Consider the following 23,950-nt stretch of genomic DNA (forward strand, 5'->3'; position numbering starts at 1 on the left):
AGTATCTAAGTTTGGTCTGTGGCCAGGGTTAGGAAGCTATGCTGTGGTTAGCATCGAAGGTTAGTTTCTGACAAGATCAAGGTTAGAGAGTCAGTCTGTAGCAGGATAGGGAATTCAACCATAGGAAGGGGCTAGGAAGTCAGATTTTGTTGGGGGTCAGCCAATCTTTGATGGGGTTAGAGGTAAATCTGGCTGGGATGAGGGGTCAGCTATTGGCTGGGGGTGAAGTCTCGGTCCATGGTATTTGCTCCTTGCTAAGCTAATTAGCTGCTTCATGCAGCATCCCTGGCATCCCAAACCCTCTTGCCTAATCCAGAATGTCTAGTATCCCAAGTAGGGGATGAAGAACTCAGTTCCAGCCGTAGGAGAAGATGAGGCTCATGAGTAGCACCAAGGATCGCACTCTTGCAGCTTGGGTGACCTTGCTTCTAGGGGCTGTCCTCAGCAGCTGGCCTGAGACACAGGCCCTGCATGAAAGGCACAGTGACTAAAGAGACTTCAGACCCTTGGAGGCATTTCCTGTTTTCCAGTGAACTGAAAACTCGGCTTCCTGCTTAGAATAGTCCGTAGGGATGAATTCTTTTTTTTGGTGGTGGGAGGGGTGTTTGAGGGTAGAGGATGCAGACTTTGCTGGGCTTGCAGACCAACTCTCAGGGCCCTGCTAGGAGGTGGCATGGGAAGAAGGGTGGGAAAGGAGACAAGAAACTCCCTGAGGCCTCTGCGCGTTTCCTGGCTGTGCCTTCGTGTTCACATTCAAAACCTTTAGAGAGAGCAACACAAGTCTAGTTCCATCAAACAATCATATAATTTCACATGGAGATGGAATTTCTCTGGAAAGAACACAAAAAGTGAGAAGGATTTATGTTGGGACAGTGACTATGAGCCTATTGGGAAGAGCTGGGTCTTTGGCACCAAATAGAATCAGATTCACATAGCAGGCTTGCATTCTGGATCGCCAGGGGCTAGCTGTGTGGCTTAGACAATTTTCCGACCTCGCTGAACCTCAGAGCCCTCATTTCTCAAATGAGAAACCTAATTACCACCTCCCAGGTGTAATAGTGCCCTTCGGCCTGTGGCAGACACCTTGGAGGCCAGTCTCCTTCCCTCCACCTGAGCACAGGAGAGAGGAGTATGTGGGCAAGAGAATAGAGGAGCATCTGTCCCTACAGCAATCTGAGCAGCTCCACTTCTGCCAAAATAGCTTCCTAGCTGCTACTGCTGACCCTTCCCCATGCTCCTCAGTCCCCTCCTCCCACCCACTGCAGGCACTGCCTAGTCTCCAGCTCTTCACTCCACTCAGCTCTTGGCTCTTTCATTACCTCATTGGGTAGTGATTTGGTGATTTGGGAGGAAAGACTTTCCTTTTCCTCTGCCAGGGATCACCCAGGAGCACTTCCCCACCCCCACCAAATATCCACACAAGATGCAGATTAAACACCTCCATGCACAGCTGGGATGGATGGAGTGGAAAGCAGGGCCATTTAAGGAAGGATATTAGCACGGACAATGCTTAGGAGGTATTGGCAAGGACCAGGACCCTGTGATCCCACCCCGTGGTAGGGCTTGGCTCCAGAGGAGGAACTGACCTTGGCTAAGGTGGGTGGTGGGTGATGATGCAAGGGAGGGTGGGGAGGGACCATCCAGTCCAACCCTTATTCTGATTTCATCTGCTGAGCTGAAATCGCTGGAGGCAGAGTCAACTGACTCATGTTGTCCTGGCAGGGACCATGCAAGACCCACAGCTCACCTGAGCAGTAAGTAGCCTCCCACTGGCAGCTGCTGGCTCCTTCCTCCTAGTTTTTCTCCTCCCTTAGAAGTCTCTCCCTCCTTTTCTCCTCCAACTCTCTAAATTCAAAACTGCTCTTCTATGTTGTTATAAAGGTGTCTTTGTCAAGGGATAAGGCTAAGGCATATTTTGTTTAACAATAGTTTGATTTATAACTAAAAACATATTTAGCCCTCTTGTCTGGACCTCATTTGTATTCCTGCTTCAAATGTTAGGGGTGGTCTGTTATCTTCTGACATGTTATAGGGTCCACTTAATGGTCATACTTACTCTTATCATCTGCTGATACCTAGCCCCACGTAAGTTCTGTCAGGGCTTGGATTTTTGTCTCTTGTTTACTGATGTCCAGACGAATGGCTGGCACATAGTAGGAATGTGATGAACATTTGTGGAATAAATGAGAGGATAGTTCCGTGTCATCTGTCCTACGTGTAAATGTCCTGTCTGAACGGATCTGCCCTGCCACTGGCTCTGAGAATTTGGACAATTTAGTTTTCTTATGCATAAACAGGCATGAGAATACAACACGTTCATGGAGCTATAAGGAATTAATAGGCTATATAATTGCTGAGCCTCACTTTCCTTATCTATAAAATGGGATTCCATCTACCTCATGTGATTTTTGTGAGGTTTAACTAGATTACCTACACGAAGTGTTTAGAACGGTGTCTGGAACAAAGAAGATAATAAATGTTAAACTTAATGGATTAATAACCTGAAGAAGGAAGCATGAATGGTGGGATTTCTCGATGGGTGCTCAGGAAGGGGCCTTTGCAGAACCTCTCTGAGCAGGCGATGAGTGGCTGCTTGCGCCAGTGTGCAGAAGGCCTGAGAGGGAGCGTGGTTTGTAACTGTTTACCCTGGGGGCCCTAGAACTGATCTCAACCCTCAGGCAGCAGCTACCTGAGCTGATACAGAGAGTAGGCAGCGAAAGGAACTCTCCTGTCATATACAAAGATTGGGTACCTTTATTGAAGGGCTGTGCTAGGCTCTCTCAGAGACACCATCAAAGCACTTTGAAGGATGGCCATGATATTGAAGGCTGCGGCAGCCCTGCCCAGGATCCAGGCCCTTGACTCCTTCCAGCCCTTCCACACCACTCATAGCCGAATAGCCACCCAGAAGACCCTTCTCTGCCCTCTGTTTATCCATATCCTCCTCATCCTTCCGTGCGGTCTCACCACTGCGTCGTCCAGGAAGCCTGCCAGGATAGCACAAACCTAATCCCCTTCTCTGGACTTTCCTCGCATCATCTACAGGGCTATCTTTATCCCTCTTGTTTGCCTTACACTGCGCCCTTGCTTCGGGTCTGTCTCATCTCCTGCTGGCTTTAAGTTTGCTGAGGGTGAGGAACGTGGTCTTTGCTGCTTATGCTCCCTCCCTGCCCCACAGAGGGTCCTTCACTGGTGGGGTGGGGGTGTCAGGTGCCCCCAGGAGTGCTGAGGGGGATGAGGAAAATCAAATCACATGAGAAAAGAAAAGCGGCCATCATTAGACCAAGTCACTCTTCCCCATGACATAAGCTGTGCTCTAATTAAGGGAAGAGAAATAACAGCAATGGTACTAGACACTTCTGTGAAGCTTTATCTCACTGACATTTCACAATAGGCCTTTGAGGCAGTTGGTCTTATCACCACCATTTCACAAATATGGAAACAGGTTTAGCAAGGTACAGTTACCTGCCCACGGTGAAAGAGCTTCAGTGAAACCTCGCTTATTACGGACTCCTTAAGTCAAATTTGTAGGTCCTATTTGGTAGAGTTCAGGAGCTGCAAGGGGAGGCTTAGCTACTCCCTAACAACCTCTCAGACCACATTCTGACACACACACGCAGACATTTTATAAGCAAGCAGGCACTGAAGAGCCTAGGGCCATTCTGTAAGTTCCAGCTGTCTGATGATTTAGGTGTTTATGAGCAGGTCTCTCAGGAAAGGTCCACCCAGGGCAAATGCCACTCTGTTCTAGGCACAGGATCAGGCTGTGGGAGTTAGGCAACCAAAATGCTTCCAAGAAGGCAGGGAGATGCAGGCAGTTTATAGATCCAGCCTTGGGCGCCATCCCCAAGTGTGAGAGACAAAGGTCATCCTAGATTTTGGGAGTAATTTTTTGTTGAAGTATAATACACACACAGAGAAGCGCACAGATTATAAGGGTACAGCTCCAATGAATCATCACAAAGTGAACATATCTTTTTGCCAGGTCTCAGCTCAGAAAGCAAAATCAGCACCCCAGAAGCCCTTCTGTGCCCACTCCTAGTCACTATCTCTTCTGCCCTCAAAGGTAACCAGTGGCCTGATTTCTAGCAGTATAGTCTGTTTTTATACTTGATATAAATGGAATCGTGCAGTCGGTATCTTTTGTGCCTGGTTTCTTGCACTCAACATTTTGTCGTGAGATCCATCTGTTGTGTGTAGTTGTAAATCATTCATCCTCATGGCTATATAGTGCTCTATTGCGAAAATATTCCACAAAGTGTTTACCTAGTCTGCTGCTGACAGACTTTTCTGTTGAGTCCAGGGTCTCCACTTGACTGGTAGATACTGTCCAAGTTTTTCAAAGTGATTATACCATTTTATACTCGAACTAGAAACACTGAAAGTTCCAATCGTTCCATTTCCTTAGTAAAACTTGCTACATCTGCCTTTTTGATTTAGTCAGTCTAGTGGGTTTGATTTAAATTTGCATTTCCCTGATTATCAGGAAAGCTGAAGACTCTCTGGGTTCTTAAATCCTTTTTTTTTTTTTTTTTAAATGTGGAGATTTGTCTTAAATATCTTTGCCAATCTACTTATCTCAGACACTATTAAGTGTCACCTATCTGACATCCTTTATGCTAATTAACAAGCCACCATTTTCCTTGAGGAAATCCCTTCCTAGAATTCTTTATGCTAATAACGAAGCCTCCAGGTGTTGACAGGAGATAAAAGAGAACTGAAGTAGTTGTAGGAGCCTTGTGAGTAAACACTGTCTATTTATTCAGTCAGCTGTCCATCCCTGGAGGGTGTATTTCTGTTTAGGACAGCTGATCACCCTTCAGGTATAGCTTAAAACAAACACACCGCAAATGTAGTATCACCGTCTAGGCGGAAGTACTTTGAAATAAGAAATAGAATTCCTAAGGTGGCTTCTAAGCCTTCTTTCCACTCTCTTTGCCACTCTCTCTCTTTGCCACTGTAAGTACTATGACAGTATATGTCACGTGGCTCAGTACTTTTATTGCTTGGGGATCTTCAGGCTGCTGGTAACCCAAGCACCGGACTGTACTCAGGGTCAAGGAAACAGAGAAGGGACATTCTGCCCATAGATTCCCTCTGTGAGAAATCTGTTAGACCTGCTGATTCTCAGTTCAGGGGCATAGCCACACACGTGGCTTCCCTAAAACAGCTCTGGAGCCACCGAACCCTGGCCAGGGATAAGTGGCCATGGCTTACCTGGAACAGGCCTGCCAGTTCCTGGCTTTCTCTCCTGGAACATGGATGGGGCTGGGAGGAGGTTCCAAACCAGGGACACTAGTCAGCAACTGAAGCTGTGTGATTTGTGGAGCATGCAGATTTGGGAGGATGAGTTCTCTCATCTCCAGGACTTTGGAGCTGTCTCTTCTGGGCCACTAGGTGAGAGGGGTAGACCATCATATTTCACTCAGTAAAATGCTTGGAGATGTCTTCTGGCCTTCCTAGAACTACTTTTGTTTCTCCTGATTTTTATTTGAGTTCATGATAAGACAGACAGGCTGATGGGAAGCTTGCCTCTCCTGGAGGTGTTACTGACCTAGAAACAGTTGCCTGACCAGAGAGGTAAATATGTGGTAAACACAACCTTCTTCTTGGCGTAGGTCTGAGGTCCATGCTTGCATCTCGAGATAGGCAGGCGATACTGCTGAGAGGGGAAAACTCTGAGAGGAGAGGACTTTCGGGATGATATACACCCTGAAGTCACTGGAGGGCTTATGAAGAAGTGATTTTGTGGAATGAGAAGTTAGGCCATCCCATTGCCTTAGAATGACACATAGTAAAACTGCGATCATTTCCGTAACTCTTAAGAAACAGGGAGTTTTAGTTCATTGAAATTTCTGGTGTATATTTTCAAGTTTCAAATGTTCTTTAAAAATCTGTGCTGAAGAAAGAAGAGGAAGAGCCTCGCAGAACCAGTACCATATGACTGGAGTGGCAGGAAAAGCCCCCTATACTAAAGGAGGAACACACAGCGCTGAGAAGTCACTACGATGGCCACAGGTCCTGGCTGAGTAGGAGAGGAGACCAGGAGCTTAGCATGGAGCCCCACTAGCCAGTCTGTATCCCGCAAGGGGCTCTCAGGCTGGGAATATTTTGGACTCTAGAAGCCTGAAGTTCCGAGTAGCAAATCAGAGACTGAGTTCTGAAGAGGCTTGACTGGGCATCAGCTTTAAGGAGATCCGGCATCTGCTTCTCTGAACAGAGGAAAATGAAGGTGCTGCCTGGCTTTGTTTGCCCGTGTCCCCGCACTCCAAGGTAGCTCTGTGCCAAGACAGCCCGGAGCCACATCTGGTCCACACAGGTCCCTATTCATCCCTCTGGTGGGCAGTCTCAGAAGCACAGAGGTGAGGCGGGGATTGGTAAGGGGAGTATGCAGATAAGGTTATTTGCATCCTTTGTGCATTTTCAAAGGAGGAGAGGAAAGCTGAAACCCTAAGTTTTGGAATTTTGGAATCTCTAATGTACAAAAGGCAAAAAGCTTCATTAGTACCACCTTGCCTCTCACAAAGGAGAGAAAAATGCTCACTGGGATGGAGAAATAAGGTTTTACATCATTGTATTTATTAGGTTCTGAAACAATACACATTCACATCCTTTTGAATACAGTACATTTGGCACAATAATGTTTACAATGAAATAACACTAATGAATGGCAAGAGATTAAAATTACACCCAGAAAGGGGGAAAAAATGTACAAATAAAGCATCACAATAAAAAAAAAAAAAAAAATCCTTAAAAGTGAATACATTTTATATTTAGCCAGAATTATTCTGCACATAATTTAAAAAGAGGTAATTTTTTAGCCTTTTTTTTTTTTTTTTTAAAGCAAGAATGCATTGTTTTTTCACCTTTGGAGGAAAAAAAAATTATGTTTCCACTTCACAAAGTTTCTCACTTACATATGGGAGAACACAAGAGAACAGCTATCCTTCATATATTTTTTTTTGGCATTTTTTTGTACTCTATTTTTTTTCTTAAAAAAAAAAGAGAGGTGGAAAGATTAGAATTGGCAGAAATGTAACAGTGTGTCTGTCCCTTTCCAAACTCATGTGAAAATTAAAAAGAAACAATGAATACTCAAGGAACACACAAGCTTTTTTTCTATAGACTACATGAGATCTGAATCTGCCAGTGTGAGAACCTGATCAGCTCCACCCCCACACAGGAGGAGCCTGAGCAAACCTAGAGCTTTAGGTGCCGACAGTGGGTGTCTCTGGGCCAGGCGACCTGTTGACTGACTGCTTGGAGCTGCTGGGTGGAATGTTTTATTATTTTACTTCCCAGCAAAAATGCCAGTTGTTCTCTTGGAAAGGCCCAACCCCCACTGACATGGGAACACCACCAAGCCCGTGGACAAGGCCATTTGGCATTGCAGCTAGAGCTTGCCTGGTTGTTCAAAGTTCATCATGGTGAAGGAGGCAGAGGAAAAAGAGAGAGCAGTAGTGATGCATGAGTATGATGGGCAGTATTATTATGTCTTCCTAAAAAATGAGATGATGCCACCATGAAGATGTTTCTGTGCTTGTACTCAACTCCAGAAGATAGTCTTTCCCCAGTACGTCAAGTTACCGAAGATAAATTAAATTAATCTACTGTTCTTCATCACTTCACTGGTATGCCAAACACACAAGTTGATATAGCATAATATTTGAAATTATCATAAGAACAGATAATAATTACACCTGAGTTTTTAAAAAATAAAAACAAAAGAGAACTGAATGTCACCATTAGTAACAAAGGCTATATATGACCAGCCAGATGTGAATATGGATACCAACTCTATGGGCTTGAGCTAGTCACTGTCCAAACTTTGACACCACCATCAAAAACATTCCTTTCTCTTCCCCATCTCTATTGGGGCATAATAGAGCACAGGAGAACTATATGTGAGATTTAATATAGCTTAATATATGTTTACATCTTTTGAAACAAATCGAAATGAAATAAACAATACAAAGAACCACCCCCCACTCCCCCCACCGCCCCTCTAAAAAAACAAACACATCTTATCTCTCGGTAACTTGAACCAATACACTTACAGAGTATTGCACCTGGGCATTATTAGAATTATTCTTTCATAGACTAAAGTTTTATAATATGCCTGAACATGCAGCAGTTGATACCTCTAAATTCAATGAATTAATTCCACAGGCCTTGCAGCAAACACTATATACAAAAATCTCAAATGTACAAAAGGCAAAAAGCTTCATTAGTGCCACTTTGCCACTCACAAGTATATATATTTAGGGGCAGCTGGGAAATCCACGTGCAACAGTTGGAATGGATTCCATTCCCTGCTAAATCAGTTCAGGAAAATAGATAATCAAATGACCTCCGGGAAACATATACACAAAGCCACAGAGAACCCTTGGGAATCAAAGAATGTAACACTGTTAGCATATCTACAGGAGGTAACATTGCATCCATTAAATAGTGTCCACATGAGTTGCCATTGCATGTCACACCGAAAGAAGCCTCCAAGTATGTCTGGCCACATTGTCAGGTTTCAAACAATTGCTCTTCAGTCTTCTGACACCCTCTGCATAACCCATGTTTAACCTCATCCTGCTTATTCCAAAAGCAGATATTTCATATTCAACTTTACATGTTTAACGTTTAAAAACCACGACACAGTAGTACTACCATTTTGTAGAAGTGTGCAAAAATAACACACCGCTGCAGAAAATAAATAAGAGTTTATGCTGGGAACTTGGGACGAAACTGGAAAGAGAATCTGGGAGCAGGGTTTTGCTAGAACCCCAGGGTCTTGGCCATCCCTGTGGTGGCCTTTGTGTTCAGGCAGAACTTAAATAAATAATGACCACTACTTATCTCCTTTTCTCTCAATTCATATAGCCCCCGGTGTTCCACTAAAGCTTGAAGAGCATAAACCTTGGACGACTGGTTTCTCATTGCGTATTAGCCCTTTAATATCTACCTGTACTAATACTGGAATTTATATCTCTTGGCCAATTAGAAAGTAAATTTGAGAATACACTTTTCAAATATTAATAAAGTTAAAAATCACATTTCTTTTTCTACAAAGAGTGATTTCTTCCACGAGATACATGCTTCCACAACTTTGGCATGCCCCAAAGCTAAAACCAAAGCAAGCAAGAATTAGCCATTCAGAGCAAACCAACACAGGCAACCTGTGCATCTCCCAGTCTCTCTCCTTCACAGGCATGCCTCGAAGGAAAACTGCTGAAGACACCAGTCTCTTCTCCTGGATAGAAGGGCAGAGGACAGTAGGCGGGGGGATGGGAGGGATGAGAAGCAAGAATTGTTGACTGTTGGAACTCTAGGTCCAATAGCAGAGCCAGAGTCTTCTTATTTGCCTTTTGTCCCCTTTGCAGTATAAGAACTGAGATTGCTTCACTGCCAAGAACCCGCAAGGAGTGGAAAGAGGCTTTTGCCAACAGACCAAGCACATCAGTGTGTCCAGCTAACCCAACACGATTCTGCATTGTGATGAGTCAAGAACCAAAAAGTGCCTTCTGGTCACCAGGTGGAAGAAGGGAGGAGCTGGCCTGGGGTCAGGGAATGCAATAAATAGAGAGTGGTCGGGGACTGGGGCTCTGGGGCAGAGAAGTAGTTCAAGACCTTCCGAGCCTCTGGGAAATAGGAATCTCCTCGGCACCCCGTCTTGCGGCATCACCAAACTCCACCTGGAGTGCCTTCTCAGGGCATCAGGTCTTCACCAAAGTAGGAGAAGCCTTTGAATTCCTCCTGGTTGATCTGCTTCACAATTGCTTCATCCACAAGCGTGAGTACCGGCTCTTCCCGGGTAAAGTCTTGGTCAAAGTTATTGACATCTCTTTTGGTTTTCTGTGAGAAGAAAAGAGAAAGCACTGACTCCAGGCTGACCTTCCTCCCAGGGCCCCCCACAGGCAGTGGGCATCGCGCTGACCAGCCTCTCGCCAAAGCAGGCTGCTAGCTACTGAGAGCAGACATAGAGCTGTTCCGATGAGGTAACGATGGATGGCCCCGGGACCAGGAGGTGACAGAGGACTTGGAGAGAAAAAAATGAGTCCAGGTGAGAGGAAAGAAGGCGTGATAGGGTATGATGGAAAAGCAGGGAAGTGGGATTCCCAGACTGTGTGTGCGTGTGCGTGTGTGCATGTGCGTGTGTGCGTGTGCATGTGTGTTTGGAAGAGTGATACGTATAGCTCCCACCTCACACTCCCTTTTCCAGAATCTGCCCTAACCGCCTGGCTCCACTGAGATCTTCCTCCCTTAAATGCCCCTCCCACAAAGTCTCTAGTGTTCTTTCTTCCCTTTAGGTAGACCCCCGTAATCACACCATGCCTGCTCCATATCACCTCCTCCTTGTCATAGGAAAATGGGTAGGGGTTGGGACTGCCTTCAGGGACCCCTGCCCGATCCTTGTCTGCTCTCACCATAAACCCTATTTTGTGCTCCCATATTATTTCTATTATTACACTCAACACTCGAACTTAAAATGAATTGCTTATGCTTTTGTCTCGGCCAGGAACTCCTTAAAGGCAGGGGCCTCGTCTTATTCAAACTTGGGTTCCCAGCAATAAGTGTGTACCGAATGACTGAACATGCAAACAAACCCACCACTGACTCCCCAGCTCAGAAGGACCCATACCCAGTTGGAGGTTCCAGCTCCTAAAGTAGGGCTACAAGCAATCAAACAAATCCTGGTTTAGGGAGAAAATCAGGAAGTGTAAACAATACTCTCTGCCTGTAGGGGCTTTCAGTTGAGCTGGGAGCCAGTATTTCTGCCTGGAACAGATTGCGATGGTTAGAGAAACTTGCGTGGAGAAGTGGGGGCTTGGCTGAGGCTTGAAGAATGGGTTATAATTGTGTTGGTAGAGATGGGAGAAAGGCACCTTGGCAGGAAGAAAGACAAAAGCAGGGGGCAGGAACACGAAAAATATGTACATAGGACAATGGGTTTGCCACGCTGCCTGGGGCAGAGTCCAGCATGAGGATGGCAGGAGGTCAGAGTGGAGGCCGAGGGCAGAGGCCTTCAGTACCAGGTCCCCTGGCCCCCACAGCACACAGCATGATGCCCAGAAGACTGAAGGGATCCGGCAGTGCTTTTTCAGACACTGATTAACTGGCGTTACCCAGGATTAGTGATCTGGATGATGGAATAAATCTCGTAGAAAGATCAGCATTATTCTTTGTAGGAGGAATAATATTAATATATATTCTGTCCTGTGGAAACCAGTAACCTAAAACATGTTAGGAAGCAGTCTATATGAAAAGTGGTTTTGAGCTAAAGCTTTATTTTTCACCCTGCTCTTGGAGATTTACCATGTACCTTGGCAAATTAAAGGCTCTGAGGCATCCTAGAACCAAGAAACCCAGTGCATGGTGTTCAGGTCAGCCCTCCTCAAACTTGACATATTTTTTTTTTTTTCCTGAATAGCTTATTAATCTCTCTCCTCGGGCAGAGTCCTGCAGAACCTGGTTTGGGAAGCGCTGCTTTACAATTCACATTCATTGGCTCATCTGATCTTTGGAACAGATGTTATTATTATCCAATACCTTTAGAACAGGTATTATTATCCTGATCATACAGATGAAGAAACTGTGGCTCACAGAGATTTGCTGACTTGCTCAGAGTCACCCAACTAGTTGAGAGCAGGGCAAGACACAAATCCAGGCCCCAGCACGATGCCTCCTGTGGTGTGGAACGTCTGAAAAGCTGGACACTGGACAAGTGGGAAGACACGGCAAGCATCAGACTCACTCAGGAGATGTTTAGGTAAAGCCTCTAGGCTGAAATAAAGCCAGGAAGGCTTGCCGGCAGGCCAGCGTGGTGGCGCAGGGCTGTGGGCCGAGGAGAGAGTGGTAACGTGGGTCGGGTGAGCTCAGCAGGGAAGTCTGTTTTCAAATTGTCCCAGATCGCGGTCAGAATCAGTTGGACAACATGGAGCTGGGATGAGAAAATCTTCCAGGACACATCAGTGCCACTTGGCATCTTCTCCCTGGAATTGAGCTGTGTAGTAGGGAGGTCTCAGAGACCTTGGAGAGGAGACACGGAAAACCCAAGGGATGGAGACAGGACCTGCCACTGAGGGACGCATGTGTTGCCCTTGAATTGGGAAGGCTGAGTGGCTTAGTCATCTCCATCAGGAGGGCTGTCTCCAGGCGTGAGGACTATCTGTTCTCCATCTCCAGTGTGTACAGAGCAAGAGGAAAAGGGGGGCCCTGCGTGCAGAGGGGCTGCAGAGAGGAACGACAAAGCCCATCCCCACAGTGACGCACGCTGGACATGGGAGGGCTGGCGCCTGGGGAAAGGGTGTGGTGACGCCTCTCCCGGAGATCTCTATCGAGAGAGGGATGGGTGCACTCCGATCATCGAGGAGGGGTTGCAGAGTAAGGGCCGTCGCGCTGGGTGAAACGAGTTCAGAAGGAAGTGCAGGATGGGGAGAAGGCGGCGATGACTTGGAAGCACTGAGTATCATCCCAGAAGGTGACAGAGCGGCATCCTCAACGGGGACAGGAGAACAAAGGGGACCCGTGGGGAAGAAGGGCGGGGGTTGGGTGAATAAGAGAGGAAAGAAATAGGGCAGGAGGAAAACTCACTGTAACTTCACCAAGAATGGGCTATGCCCAGGTCTCCTGCATTTTCAGGGCAGACGCACCTGCTCCCCAGCTCCCTCTCACTGGTCACTAATGAGGGGGAGTGCGTGCACGGAGGACCGCGGGGAATCTGTAAATGCTCTGGCATGGGCTCTCCCTGTTTATCTACGTGGTTGCGCTTCACCTTTCAATCATTAGTGTCTGTTAGTCATGCAAAACAAAAAAACTGGTTTTGTTTCCTGAGGTCAGCTGAGCATGGTAACAGACCTAGATTCCACATGATGTCCAAATTTCACAACTCACTGACTATGTACCAGGGAATCAGGCTCAGTCAACGCAGCTAGGAATGTCATTCCCAGAGGACCTCTAGCTCTATGGTGGGCTAGCTTGGGGAGCCAGCTCAGTTCTTGGGGGCTTTCCAGGGGTCTCAGAATCATCCATGGCATTTGAGTGAGTGTGCTTTCTTTAAGAGCTCTACAGAAAAACATACCTGGCTCACCCACGCCCTTATGCAACCTGGCCCAGGCCTTGTTTTCCTTGGGAACATTTTAGGTGCATGTCAGTTACTCATTCAAATAGCCAACATCCTCACTATGTATAATTCCTGACTATTAACCTTGGAGACTTGGGAAATTTTCCAAAGCAAATATCTCTGGGAAGTACCACCCCCTATTAAAAGCATGTATACAGCACAGCATCCTCAAATTTGAGGAGGACTGGGGATTATACCCTTTACTCGTCGAGTTTATTCTTTGAAAAGCTATTGCCTCCCCTACAGGCATAAGACTCAACTCCAAGGTTCCCATGGGTCAACTCCCAGAGACACTCCTTGCTTATCTGGATCCCTGGTCATCCTAGATGCCTCCCCTAATGTCTAAATGCCAGAGTCTTAGCCCAAACTACACAGCCTAAGAGAGACACTGGGACACATAGAACAACCTTCTAACTCTTCAGACCTTATCTTCTCCATGAAATGAAGCCCTTCTCGCATCCTTTGGCCACACAGGGGGAGGCTGCATGGAGTAGTAGAAAGAGCACAGGCTGACCTCTCATCCTTGTACTGTCCCTTCCTGGTTATATGAAACTGTGTCGAAGTCACTCTCTGAGCCTTGGTCTTTTCATCTGTAAAATGGGAGTGGTAAAAAGTACCTTGAAAACTAAATGAGATGTCAAATGTTAGGTGTCTTAGTACAGACCCTGATACGTAATGGGCACCCAATAAATGTGAGTTCCTACCCTGCCCGAGTCTTAGCAGTCATGTGCTCTCAGCAGGCAGCATGCACAGCTTGGCTGTGGTACACAACACAGTCCATGTCATCTGTCCATCGATGCCATGACCTTCTTGGAGGCAGGGACTGAGTCTTACATTTCCCTGCATGCCTCCAAATCCTGAACTAGTGCTGAGCCACGGCCTGCCAGAACTTTCTAGTGCTTCCTCCAGTGATTGCGGTCCTTCTAATGGTGCTTCGCTGCTCGTGAGAAAAGCCCCAGCTTCTTCGACCCACCCACTTCTAAGGCCACTTCTAAGGGATCCTCATCCCTGCCTACCTGCCCAGCTTCCTCTCCTGAGCCCTGATGAACCAGGAAGTTCTCTGGACTCATTGGCTTGCCCATGCCTCCAAGCCTGTGCACAGCTAGTCCTTTGCCTGGAACATCTTCTCCCCTCCCTGGCTTTTGCCCCATGTCCTCATCACTGAGCTGACTTCTGCTCACCTTTCCTATCTTCATCTTCACCTCGATGCCCTTCCCTTCGGGAAGACTTCATTATCCCTCCAGGCCTCTTATGGATGTCCATCATCTCTCCTAACTTTTACCACGGCACTCACACTGGGTGTCCTCCTCATCTCAAGTAATCTGTGAGCTCCTTCGGGGCAGGGGCCGGGCTGAACTCACCATTCTATCCCTAGCTGAGCTCAATGCCTGGCACGTAGTGAGTGCCCAGTAACTAGCTACTCAAAAAATGAATGAATGCACCTCTCCTTTATCTGGACCCAGCAAAGTGATCTAGGTTCAGAACCAGTGGCAGCTGTTCTGCCAGAGGGGTGTTCTATTTGAGGAAGTACCGGTGGAGTGGGGAGAAGGCTGCATCTGATTCATGAAAGCCGGTAGCCCAGACCGTCCCAGCCTCACAGGCCCCTGAGATCAGGCAGGCTGAGGCCTGGTTAATGGGGCTTCTCCTCCCAGCAGTGGTCAACTTGGGGCACTCGGGTTTCCTGATTGCTGGTACAAGATAGAAATAGAAACAGGTTCATCCAGGGTTTGGGAAAATTCCATCAAGACAGATGGGCTAAGAGGAGTTTAGGGACTTGATGCATATGCCCCTCATCCCTGTGGTTGGGGTTGGGGAAAATGGCATTCCGATTCCTTTTGGCATCCCTTCAGAAATAAGGTCTTGTACTTGAGAGGTCTCGGCTGATCTTGGGGGAAGGCACATTTCTGGTGTCTGCTGTAGGGGAGTGAAGTAGAACTTAGGGAAACAGAGTTGCAGTCACTCCAGACCCTTCTGAGAAACTGCATCTGAGCAGCAAAGCCACTGGGCCCATCTTATAAATCACTCCGAGGCCTGTGAGCACCGGAGGCTCAGGCGGGTGTGGTGGTATTTGAACCCCAGGCGGCCTGAATGTTTGCTTCCTGTATGGCTGGTGCAATTCTCTCATAGCCCTCACTGTACTGAAGTCATAAACACAAAGCTCTCAGAGGAGCCAGCGATATCTGCTTCTGTCTTCATCTGATTACCAGGCAATCAACAGATGACTTTGTTCTCAAGTACAGAGAAAACTCCCTGATCTTACAGGCTGGGACACAGAGCTGGCTTTCATGTGGTCGCCTTGCTGGTCGCTGCCTACCTTTTCACCTGGGCCTGGCATGACAGCAAGAATATAGGTACCAAAGCGACCGTGAAGCAGGGTGCCTTGCCCCATGTGTGCAACCAGCACTGGGGAGACATGCTGTCTCCACGTGATCACCAAAACACCAGCTTTCCTCAGATCCCAAGTCAGGTTCCAACTCCTTCTTAAGTTTTCCCTGACACCAGTGTCACCCCATCTCACCCTCTTCCCAGTCGCTGTGTGGCACTTCCTGAATCACACATTCGGTCCCTTCTTCTAATATTTTATGTGTGCCCTATTATCCTCTCATATTCCTCAAGGAACCTAATACACGGCAGGGCACACAGCAGACACTTAATATTCATTTGTTCAAAATAATTTTATTCACTGTAATGGTCAAACCCCAAATTTCTCCTATCGTTGAAATGTCAATATTCTTATCTCAGCACTACCTTCCTCTTTTAAATATTCGGAAAAAAAAGCAAGAGTTTGAATAGGTAGAATGCTTGCTCAACATCCGTTAACTGGATCGTAACTGCACAGTGTCTTGCCTGGCTGGAATGCTGGGTTGGAAGTGAATTTCAAGTTAACTATCGTTTACCTAGAAATTTCTCTAAATATAATCCTCCATCTCTCTCTGCCCCGTTTTGATTTTGTCAACCAAGAGCTGGTTATACTTTTAAACTTTCTTTATAGGAAACGGCGAAACGGAGAGAGGCTCATCTGGCCCTGGGCTGCTCCCGGAACGTCTCGCAGCACCGGCCTTGCCCCGTGTGCTCAGTGGTTCCCTGCTGTTTCTCATCTATCTCCTCCTTAGAATGTGGTGACCAGAGCTGACAGCTCCCTTTCTGACTCTGCTCTGAGCAATGCCACGTTCAGTGGCATGACCCTCTACTTGGTGGAAACCCTCAAATTAAACTGATGTCTAAGATAGTATTAATGTTTAATCATTTCTTAAGTAGCTGTGATAAACTGAGGTTTCATCAATCCCATTTAACCCTGTTATAGGCTGAATTGTGTCCCTCCCCCTTCAAAAAAAAAAAGTTAAAATCCTAACTCCCAGAATGTGACCTTATTTGGAAATAAGGTCTTTGTAAATACAATTAAATTAGGATGAAGTCACCAGGACAGGCCCTAATACAATTAGGCTGGTGCCTCTATGAGAAGGGGAAATTGAACACTAAGACAGAGGTGCAAAGAAGGCAGGCCGTCTGAAGAGCCACAGGGAGAAGGCCACATGAAGATCAGGGTGACACTGCCACAGGCTAAGGAAGTCTGGGACTACCAGAAGCTGAAAGGGGCAAGAAAGGATTCTTCTCCTCCAGGTTTTAGAGGGTTCATGACTCTGCTGACACCTTGATCTCAGACTTCTAGCCTCCAGAAGTGAGAGGCAATACATTCTGTTGTTCTAAGTAACCCCCGCCCCCCCTCCCCCCCTCAGTTTGTGGTAGTCCTAGGAAACTAATACAAATCCCAATCTTCTGAAATTGACTTTGTGAATCCAAATGAAATTCTTTACATTTAACCTTGATTTCTTCTTATTTTGGTACTTATTTCTAGCTCGTCAAGATCACCATAAATAATGATTCTATAATTTACCTCTCTGAATCTTAGTTCATTTGCCAAAAAAGTGGGGATAATAAACATACCTAGCTTGCCGAGGGTTATATGAGAGTATCTAAGTAAAGCTCATGTGAACTCTAAAGCGGTACGCGAATGTCATTTTAATTTTGCAATCCACCTTATCTCCTATATCCTTCAGCTTTTGGTCATCCTAAAATTTGATTGGCATGCCTCCCATCTCTCTAGCGAGATGCAAATAAAAATAGTGTGTCAGGCAGGGTCAGGCTCAGAGCCCTTTGACCCGCCCGCTGCAAACAGCCCTCTCACACAGCTGATATCCAATCCCATCAGCACACTTTGGGGGTGTGGCTGTTAAACCCACTGTGAATCGAGCAGCCATGGTCACTTTTTCCATCTTGTTCAGGAGGACGACATCAGAGATTCATGTTAGATCTCCTAATTTTAAAACGTAGCCTGGTCGAATAGGTTGCACAATCCTCCAGTTGTGACCTCTACTGTATTTAGTAAAATTGCTTCCACCTTTTAGGGGAGAAGAAAATCAAGATCCATTTGTTTTTAAAGCACAAATACTTAGCTTTGTGGCATTTAAAAATGGGAAGCCACTTGGTTTCTGGCCATTCCCTGGCCAAAGGAGAGAGTCATGGCAGCGTGGTGGCCTCTGTTGCTGGTATGCAGAGATGAGGTGCCACCAAGCCACAGGTGGTGGCCTTGAATGCCTCCACCCCTACAGTCTGGTCTACCTCTTGTCTAGACCACTCCTGAGGAAAAGCTGCTTCACTCCTGGGACAGTCTGTATAAACAGGTTTTAAAAATGGACCAAGTCCCTCAGACCACCAGGTCTTCTGAATAAAACCACGGCTGAAGTCTGTGAAGTCAGCTGTTTTATGGGATTCAACTATTTCCCCTGACTCCTTGTCCCCTGATTGCTAGACTATAAAAAAATATATACATTTTTACAAATTCCACCTGAAGAGTTACTTTGGAAACTCTTAATTAGCTAACACCAACCTCCTCTCTCAAACCCAGCAAACACTCCCGTGATCAAAGTTGTTCATCCAGCTACAACCCATCTGTGAATCCGCCATCTGCAGGGGCTTACGGACCCAGCCCTCTGGATCTGCATTATAGGGGAGGGCGGGGGTCCCCATTATAAAGAAGTTGTTACCAAACTTTGAACACTTGTTATGTGTTTTAAACAAAACTTCAGGGCAACTACCTGAGGGTTCTTTGGAAGGCAGGGCCAGTTTAGAAATCTATAGAAGCTTGAAAGGAGAACCCAAGACAGGACTCTCTGGTCCCCTACTTCTCCAGGCACAGGGAACACGGTCCTTGTCTGCCCGTGGTAAAAGGAGAGCTTGCCAAGTTGATTTCCGAAGCTGCTTTTACTTCTAAATTCTACGGCTCAATCACTTTAAATAAAAGTATTTCGAGCAAACCTTCTTAAGCTAGGTTCCTGCTTTTAAAGCGGAGGTAGCGAATTTTCTGTGAAGGGCCAGATAATAAATATTTTAGGTTTTATGGGCCGTAGAGTCTCTGTCACAACCACCCCACACTGTTGTTGTGGCATAAAAGAAGCCACAGACAAGATGTAAATGAATGAAATAAACACATGGCCGTGTTTATTTCTGGACACTGACATTAGAACTTCATATAATATTCATTTGTCTTAAAGTGTTCCTCTTTAACCATTTGAGAAAAACGTAAAACTCATTCGTAGATCTAGGGCTGCACAAAAAGAGGCAGTGGGCTGGATTTGGCCTGTCGGCCAGCGTTTGCCAGCCCCTGTGCTGGGTGATGGGATTCAGGGCTTCTTTGAACCTTGTAAAATACAGTATAGCATGCTGTGTGTATGGACATATTTGGATTTTCCTGGAGAGAGTTCACTGTATCAGATGCTCAAAGGGTGGGTGGGGGGCAACTTCACTGTTCAGTACCATAGATTTAAAAGTTTCCTCTCAAACAAAGCCTGAATTTCTCAGTGCTATAGTAACTCTTTCTGAGGAAAGCACATAGAGGAGAAAGCCCTGAGAAGCATTCTCTGGACCTGAAATGTTCCCCTTAGCTTAAGCCCCCTAGACCAGGGAGTGAGGGGAGCGGGCAGCACGAGTGTTCCTTCTGTCCATTTGGCGCTCGGTGGGAAGGCGGACATGTCCCTCTGAAAATGGTTGGGAAAGGTCCCCCAGATGCAGACTGTATCGAAGGCTCTTTGCGGAGGGGTTAAAGACCAGGGGATGCCATGTGTCTCAAAGCTTTAGTTCCCCAGACATTTCTTCATTCCTTTTAGGGAAGGAGGTATTTCTGGGTGGTTCTGAAGGGCAGTGTTTCTACCTGCTTCTGCAAACCCTCCCAGCACACCACCCTCCCGGGCCTGCCCATGTTCGCACATAGCACACCAGTGGCTGTGCCTGTTTCACTCTAAAATTTGGTAACAAAAGCATGAAGCATACATTCCAGCCAAGAGTCATTTTGGGTCACATGGTTAGAGACGGATGAGTCCCCGTCACCTGTTCAGAGAACACTGACCCTTAATGACATTCGGTTTGGAATTTATAAATAGCCTAGAAGTGTCTCTAAGTGCCGCATGAATCTTGGCTCCCCTGTGAGGCAGGCGCTGTCTCGGGACAAGCCGGGCCTGCTGCATCTTCCATCGTTCGCAGTGCCCGGCTCACAGCCCCGGCCTTGCCAGCTCCCAGTTAATTAAATAGATGCTGTCGAGTCCCCAGAGAATGGCAGAGAGCAATAGCTTTTCTCACACAGGTGAGCCCACCACCCTCCAAGACCAGAAATGAGAGTAAAGGAGGGTCTATTTCCCTCTCAAATGCAGCAAAGTAGCTCTGAAACCACTGCTGAGGCCACTAAGGAAAAGGGTCTGGTGCTGCTACGTGGGAAAGGAATGCCCCTTCCCAGGGAACCATCTCAAACCCAGGCTGGTCCCCCTCACACACCTTAATCGCCTTGTGCCTCTATTATCCAACGCTCCTCATCACTGGGGCTAAATAACGACTTATTCAGTAACCGTTTTGTGCACTAGGATGCCAGCTACCTCTGCTCGGGCGTCTGTCTTTTATTTCTAGCACCAGCACAATCCTTGGCCCAACCTCAGTTTCTCCAGGTGGAAAACATAATAAAGCTCGAGGATGGAGACTTTTCCTAAATGCTTTACTTGGCTGATTCATTTAACCTCACACAGCACCTTACTGGCAGGCCACAACCCCCACTGTAAAGATTAAAAAACGGCTTGCCCAAGGTGCGAGCCAGCCAGAGGTGGAGCCAGGACTAAATTCAGCTTGTTCTGACCTGAGGCCCATGTCCCTGGCGTGTGCCATCCTGCCTCCCACTGATAGGCATCAATGTATTCATGTGTTCAAAGGGCTGAATGGCTTCTGCCAGTAATGTTGTTGCTGTGTTATAAAAAATAAACGAATAAAAAGCTGCCTTCTGCCCTGTACCCCTCACAGCACATGAGGCCACCATCCCCACTCTGACTTTTGGGGTCACTTCTTAGACATCAGGGGTAAAGAGGCATATAGCCCTTCAAATTTTTTAGTATAAGCAACAGTAAGAAATACATTTTATCTGTGACCTCATGTACATCACTTCATTCCATCACCCTAGGAAAGGACTTAGCAAGCTATACTGTACCTTTACTATACGTGATGCATTCTGTGTTCTAGTCTTTGACTTTATTCTATTGTATTCTCTCTTACCCTATCTTTCGTTAATTTTTTTTCTGCACCTGACCCACTAAATTGATTTTACAACCCACTACTGGGGATATCCCAAATAGGGTAAAGGGGTCCCCAGTAGAAGTGCCTGGGACTGAAAAAGTATAGAAAACACATTGTGGATACCCAGGAATAAAAAGCCTTGGGAGGAGACAGCACCCTGCTTGCTATGGCTTGCTGCAGGCCTGAGCTCTTGAGCCAGGCTCCGTGCCGAGCTGGCCCCACGCAGTGGGACGTGCAGTGGCAGGACCCGAGCCTGGTGCTGCACAAGGAGGCTGCGTCTCTGGCTGAGAGTAGATAGGCACATGGTGGCAAACCTGGCCCCGCTCTGATTTTAACCATAGGGCCCTTTCTCATTTATCATCTACTTTTCAAAGTAGTGTCATTGTTGACAGCTATTGGGTTTAGCTTTCCAGGGATAATTGTTAGTACCCAAAGAAGAATCTTTCCAATCTCGTCCTGGCAAGAGCACTGCTCCTCCATGCACTAATCTTTCCCCCCTTATTTATGAAAATGTTCTAGATAGAGATCAGTTCTTTTGGCTCAGAATTTATTATTGCTCTGCCTGCTGGCTTTGGAACAGGAACTATAAACATTCTAATATATGTCTCTCAAGTCAAGATAAGGTCACCTACCTTCTCTTACTATTCAATAATTTCAGGTTTCCTAATGCAGGATCTTATCTTCCCCAGATTCCCAGGCATATACTAGAATAGGTCTTGGGCCATAAAAGGTGCTAAGAGATAAGAATTTAGAGATGGATCTGAGAGATAAACATTCTCTGGAAAAACATTGTGTATGTATACATACACACAATTCATTCACTCATTCCACAAATATATATTGAAGATCTACTACATGCCAGGAATTGCTCCTGAGGATGCAGCTGTGAATAAAACAGATAAAAGCCCTCCCCTAACAGATTAACCAGAGCTTGCTAATTGTTAATGTTTGGTGATGGGCACAGGGGGATTCTCTCTACTTTGGTACATATTTGAAATTTTCCATAATAAAAAGTTAAAAATATAGTTCTCAAATGTCAAACACACGATGCTGAGTGAAAGAAACCAGACACAAAAGAGCACATGCTACATGGCTCCATATATATGAAACTCTAGAAAAGACAAATCTACTCTCCAGTGACAGAAAGCAGATCAGGGATTGCTTGAGGCAAAGGGTGCCTGGGAACTATTTTGGGGCTAGAGATGTTCTATATATTCTTTGGGCTCATGGTTACATGGGTGTATCTATTTCTTAAAAGGCATAAAACTGTACAATTGAAATGAATAAATTTTATTCTATGTAAATTTTATTACAATAATATTGATTAAAAAAAAACTCCCTCAAATCCTTGTCCTCATGGAGCTTGTATGAAGGGAGTGGCTGGGGCTAGAAGAAATCTTAGGGATTGTGTAAGTCCCTCATTTTATAGGAAGGGAGCAGGGAAATTCACTGACTTGTACAGGGTTTTACAGATACGGACAGCAGGGACCAGCATCCAGCTCCGTCTAGATTTTCCTCTTATCTCACTGTCTGTGATATAGGGTGGGGGTGAAATTCTGAAGTCTCATGATTTGGGGTGACTGTATTCTGAAGGATTAGGTGAAACGCCATATCCTAGGTAACTGGGTACCTGTAGCATAAATCTGCCATGCTTCTCCAGGAAGACCTCCTGCTGTTTTTAAATACTAGCTGAGATGCCAGTAGCTGCAGGGAGGAGAAGGGAGTCTGGCTGAAGCCCCAAGTCAAGGTCTGGTTTATTTTGTAAGTCATCTCAGTTGATAAGCCCCACTCTAGCTTATCTTCCCATCTCCTTACTGAAGGCAAGATTCATATTTCACTGTCTTAGCCATTCTTGACCCTCCTCCACACCTAGCTGGGCTCACACACCTGAAATACTCCACTATCATTCAGGTTCTGTGCTCTAAGGAAACCCCTTTGAGGGTGGAGTAGGTCCCAGAAAAGAGTAGCCAGAATAACACAGAGGGTCAGCGGTTGTAGGCTCACGAGCCAGGCCTTCTTGCTTTGAAAAGACTAAGGTTAATATGGAATCTAAATGAACCTTTACAAACCTATTGTGTGTTTGTCAAATCCCAGAATTCTAGAATGACAGTTGAGTGTGAAATTTAGACCCAATCCAATTCTGTTGCCATCCACTACTCTAGCACTCACAATGAGAAGTACACCGGGCACCAATCACCCCAGATGCAAAAGTGGGTTTCCAAGAGCTTCTCTTTCTCCATGACAGATGCGCCCCTGGAGAATCAAGGTGCTGAACTTAAAGGATGCTATGGGCCAGGACCCCTGTCAGCTTGCAAATATCTCTTGGTGCCTGCACCTTTCAAAGAGCAAAATGCTGGCTTCAGGGATAGAGGACTGAGCCCCTGGGGGCGGTTTAATGTTCTTCTTGCTTTTACTTGAAGCACATTACACAGCCTCTAGCCACTGCCCTTCTGCTCCTGGCTTCTGGGCCACCCTTTAGCCTTTCCCGCACTGGGGGCACAGTTCAAGTGGCCTACCTAAGCAGGATCTTCTACAAGCCTTTTGCTGGGAAGTGGCTCCCGTGACTCACAGAGGCCTCTTTTTCATGCCAACTCTCTCCCTCTGCTCTCTGATCTGCAGTGGCAAACCACAAGACTCCCCTCCCAAAGTCAAGTCTGGATTTTACACTATTGACTCATAGTCTTTAAGTATTTATGGTAGAGTCTACTGTTGCCATCTAAACATTTCACGGTGGTGACATTAAGGTGACAGTAGGGGATTCCTATGTCAATCTTCCACTGTAAGGCTTCATAGGAAACACAAAGTACATGCTCAATAAATACCTCTCCAAAAGAGCTGATATGAATCCAACTTTTCCCTTTTCCATGCCGTTTCCCAGGTAGTCCTCTCTTCCTAACCCTTCCTGGCTTTCTCTGCCAAGATCCAGCTCCTCTGGAGAACTCTCCCGGACTGCGCTTGCTCTTCCCTTCTGTCATCGGGCACAGCTCAGTAGGTCCTAAGTGCCCAGGTAGGCTGTAAGTGTTACTTCAAGTGCCAGTGGGGCGGGGAGAAGATTTAATTCAATAAACACTAGTTTGATGAACCCATGAAGGCAAATCCCAACTCAAGAGCTATTAAGTCATAAATGAAACCTTCATAGCATATAGAAATGCCCGGCTCAGGGCCCAAATCCCTCCCCTCACCATGAGGAGAACCAAAGTCATGTGCAGATAGGACCCTCAGCTCCAG

At 46.3% G+C, this 23,950-nt stretch overlaps 1 protein-coding gene across 1 annotated transcript in view; it reads right to left on the reverse strand.

Moving 5' to 3' along the window:
• Window positions 1-9,225: 9,225 nt before the first annotated feature.
• PRKCE (protein kinase C epsilon) overlaps window positions 9,226-23,950 on the reverse strand; it is a 449,749-nt gene continuing 435,024 nt past the window's right edge. The window contains exon 15 of the mRNA XM_006909689.3: window positions 9,226-9,846. Within this exon, the coding sequence (XP_006909751.2) occupies window positions 9,700-9,846 (147 nt within the window). The 3' untranslated portion in view covers window positions 9,226-9,699. The remainder of the gene's footprint in view (window positions 9,847-23,950) is intronic.

This window comes from Pteropus alecto, unplaced genomic scaffold (assembly GCF_000325575.1).
Source record: "Pteropus alecto unplaced genomic scaffold, ASM32557v1 scaffold131, whole genome shotgun sequence".
NCBI classification, from domain to species: Eukaryota; Metazoa; Chordata; class Mammalia; order Chiroptera; family Pteropodidae; genus Pteropus; species Pteropus alecto.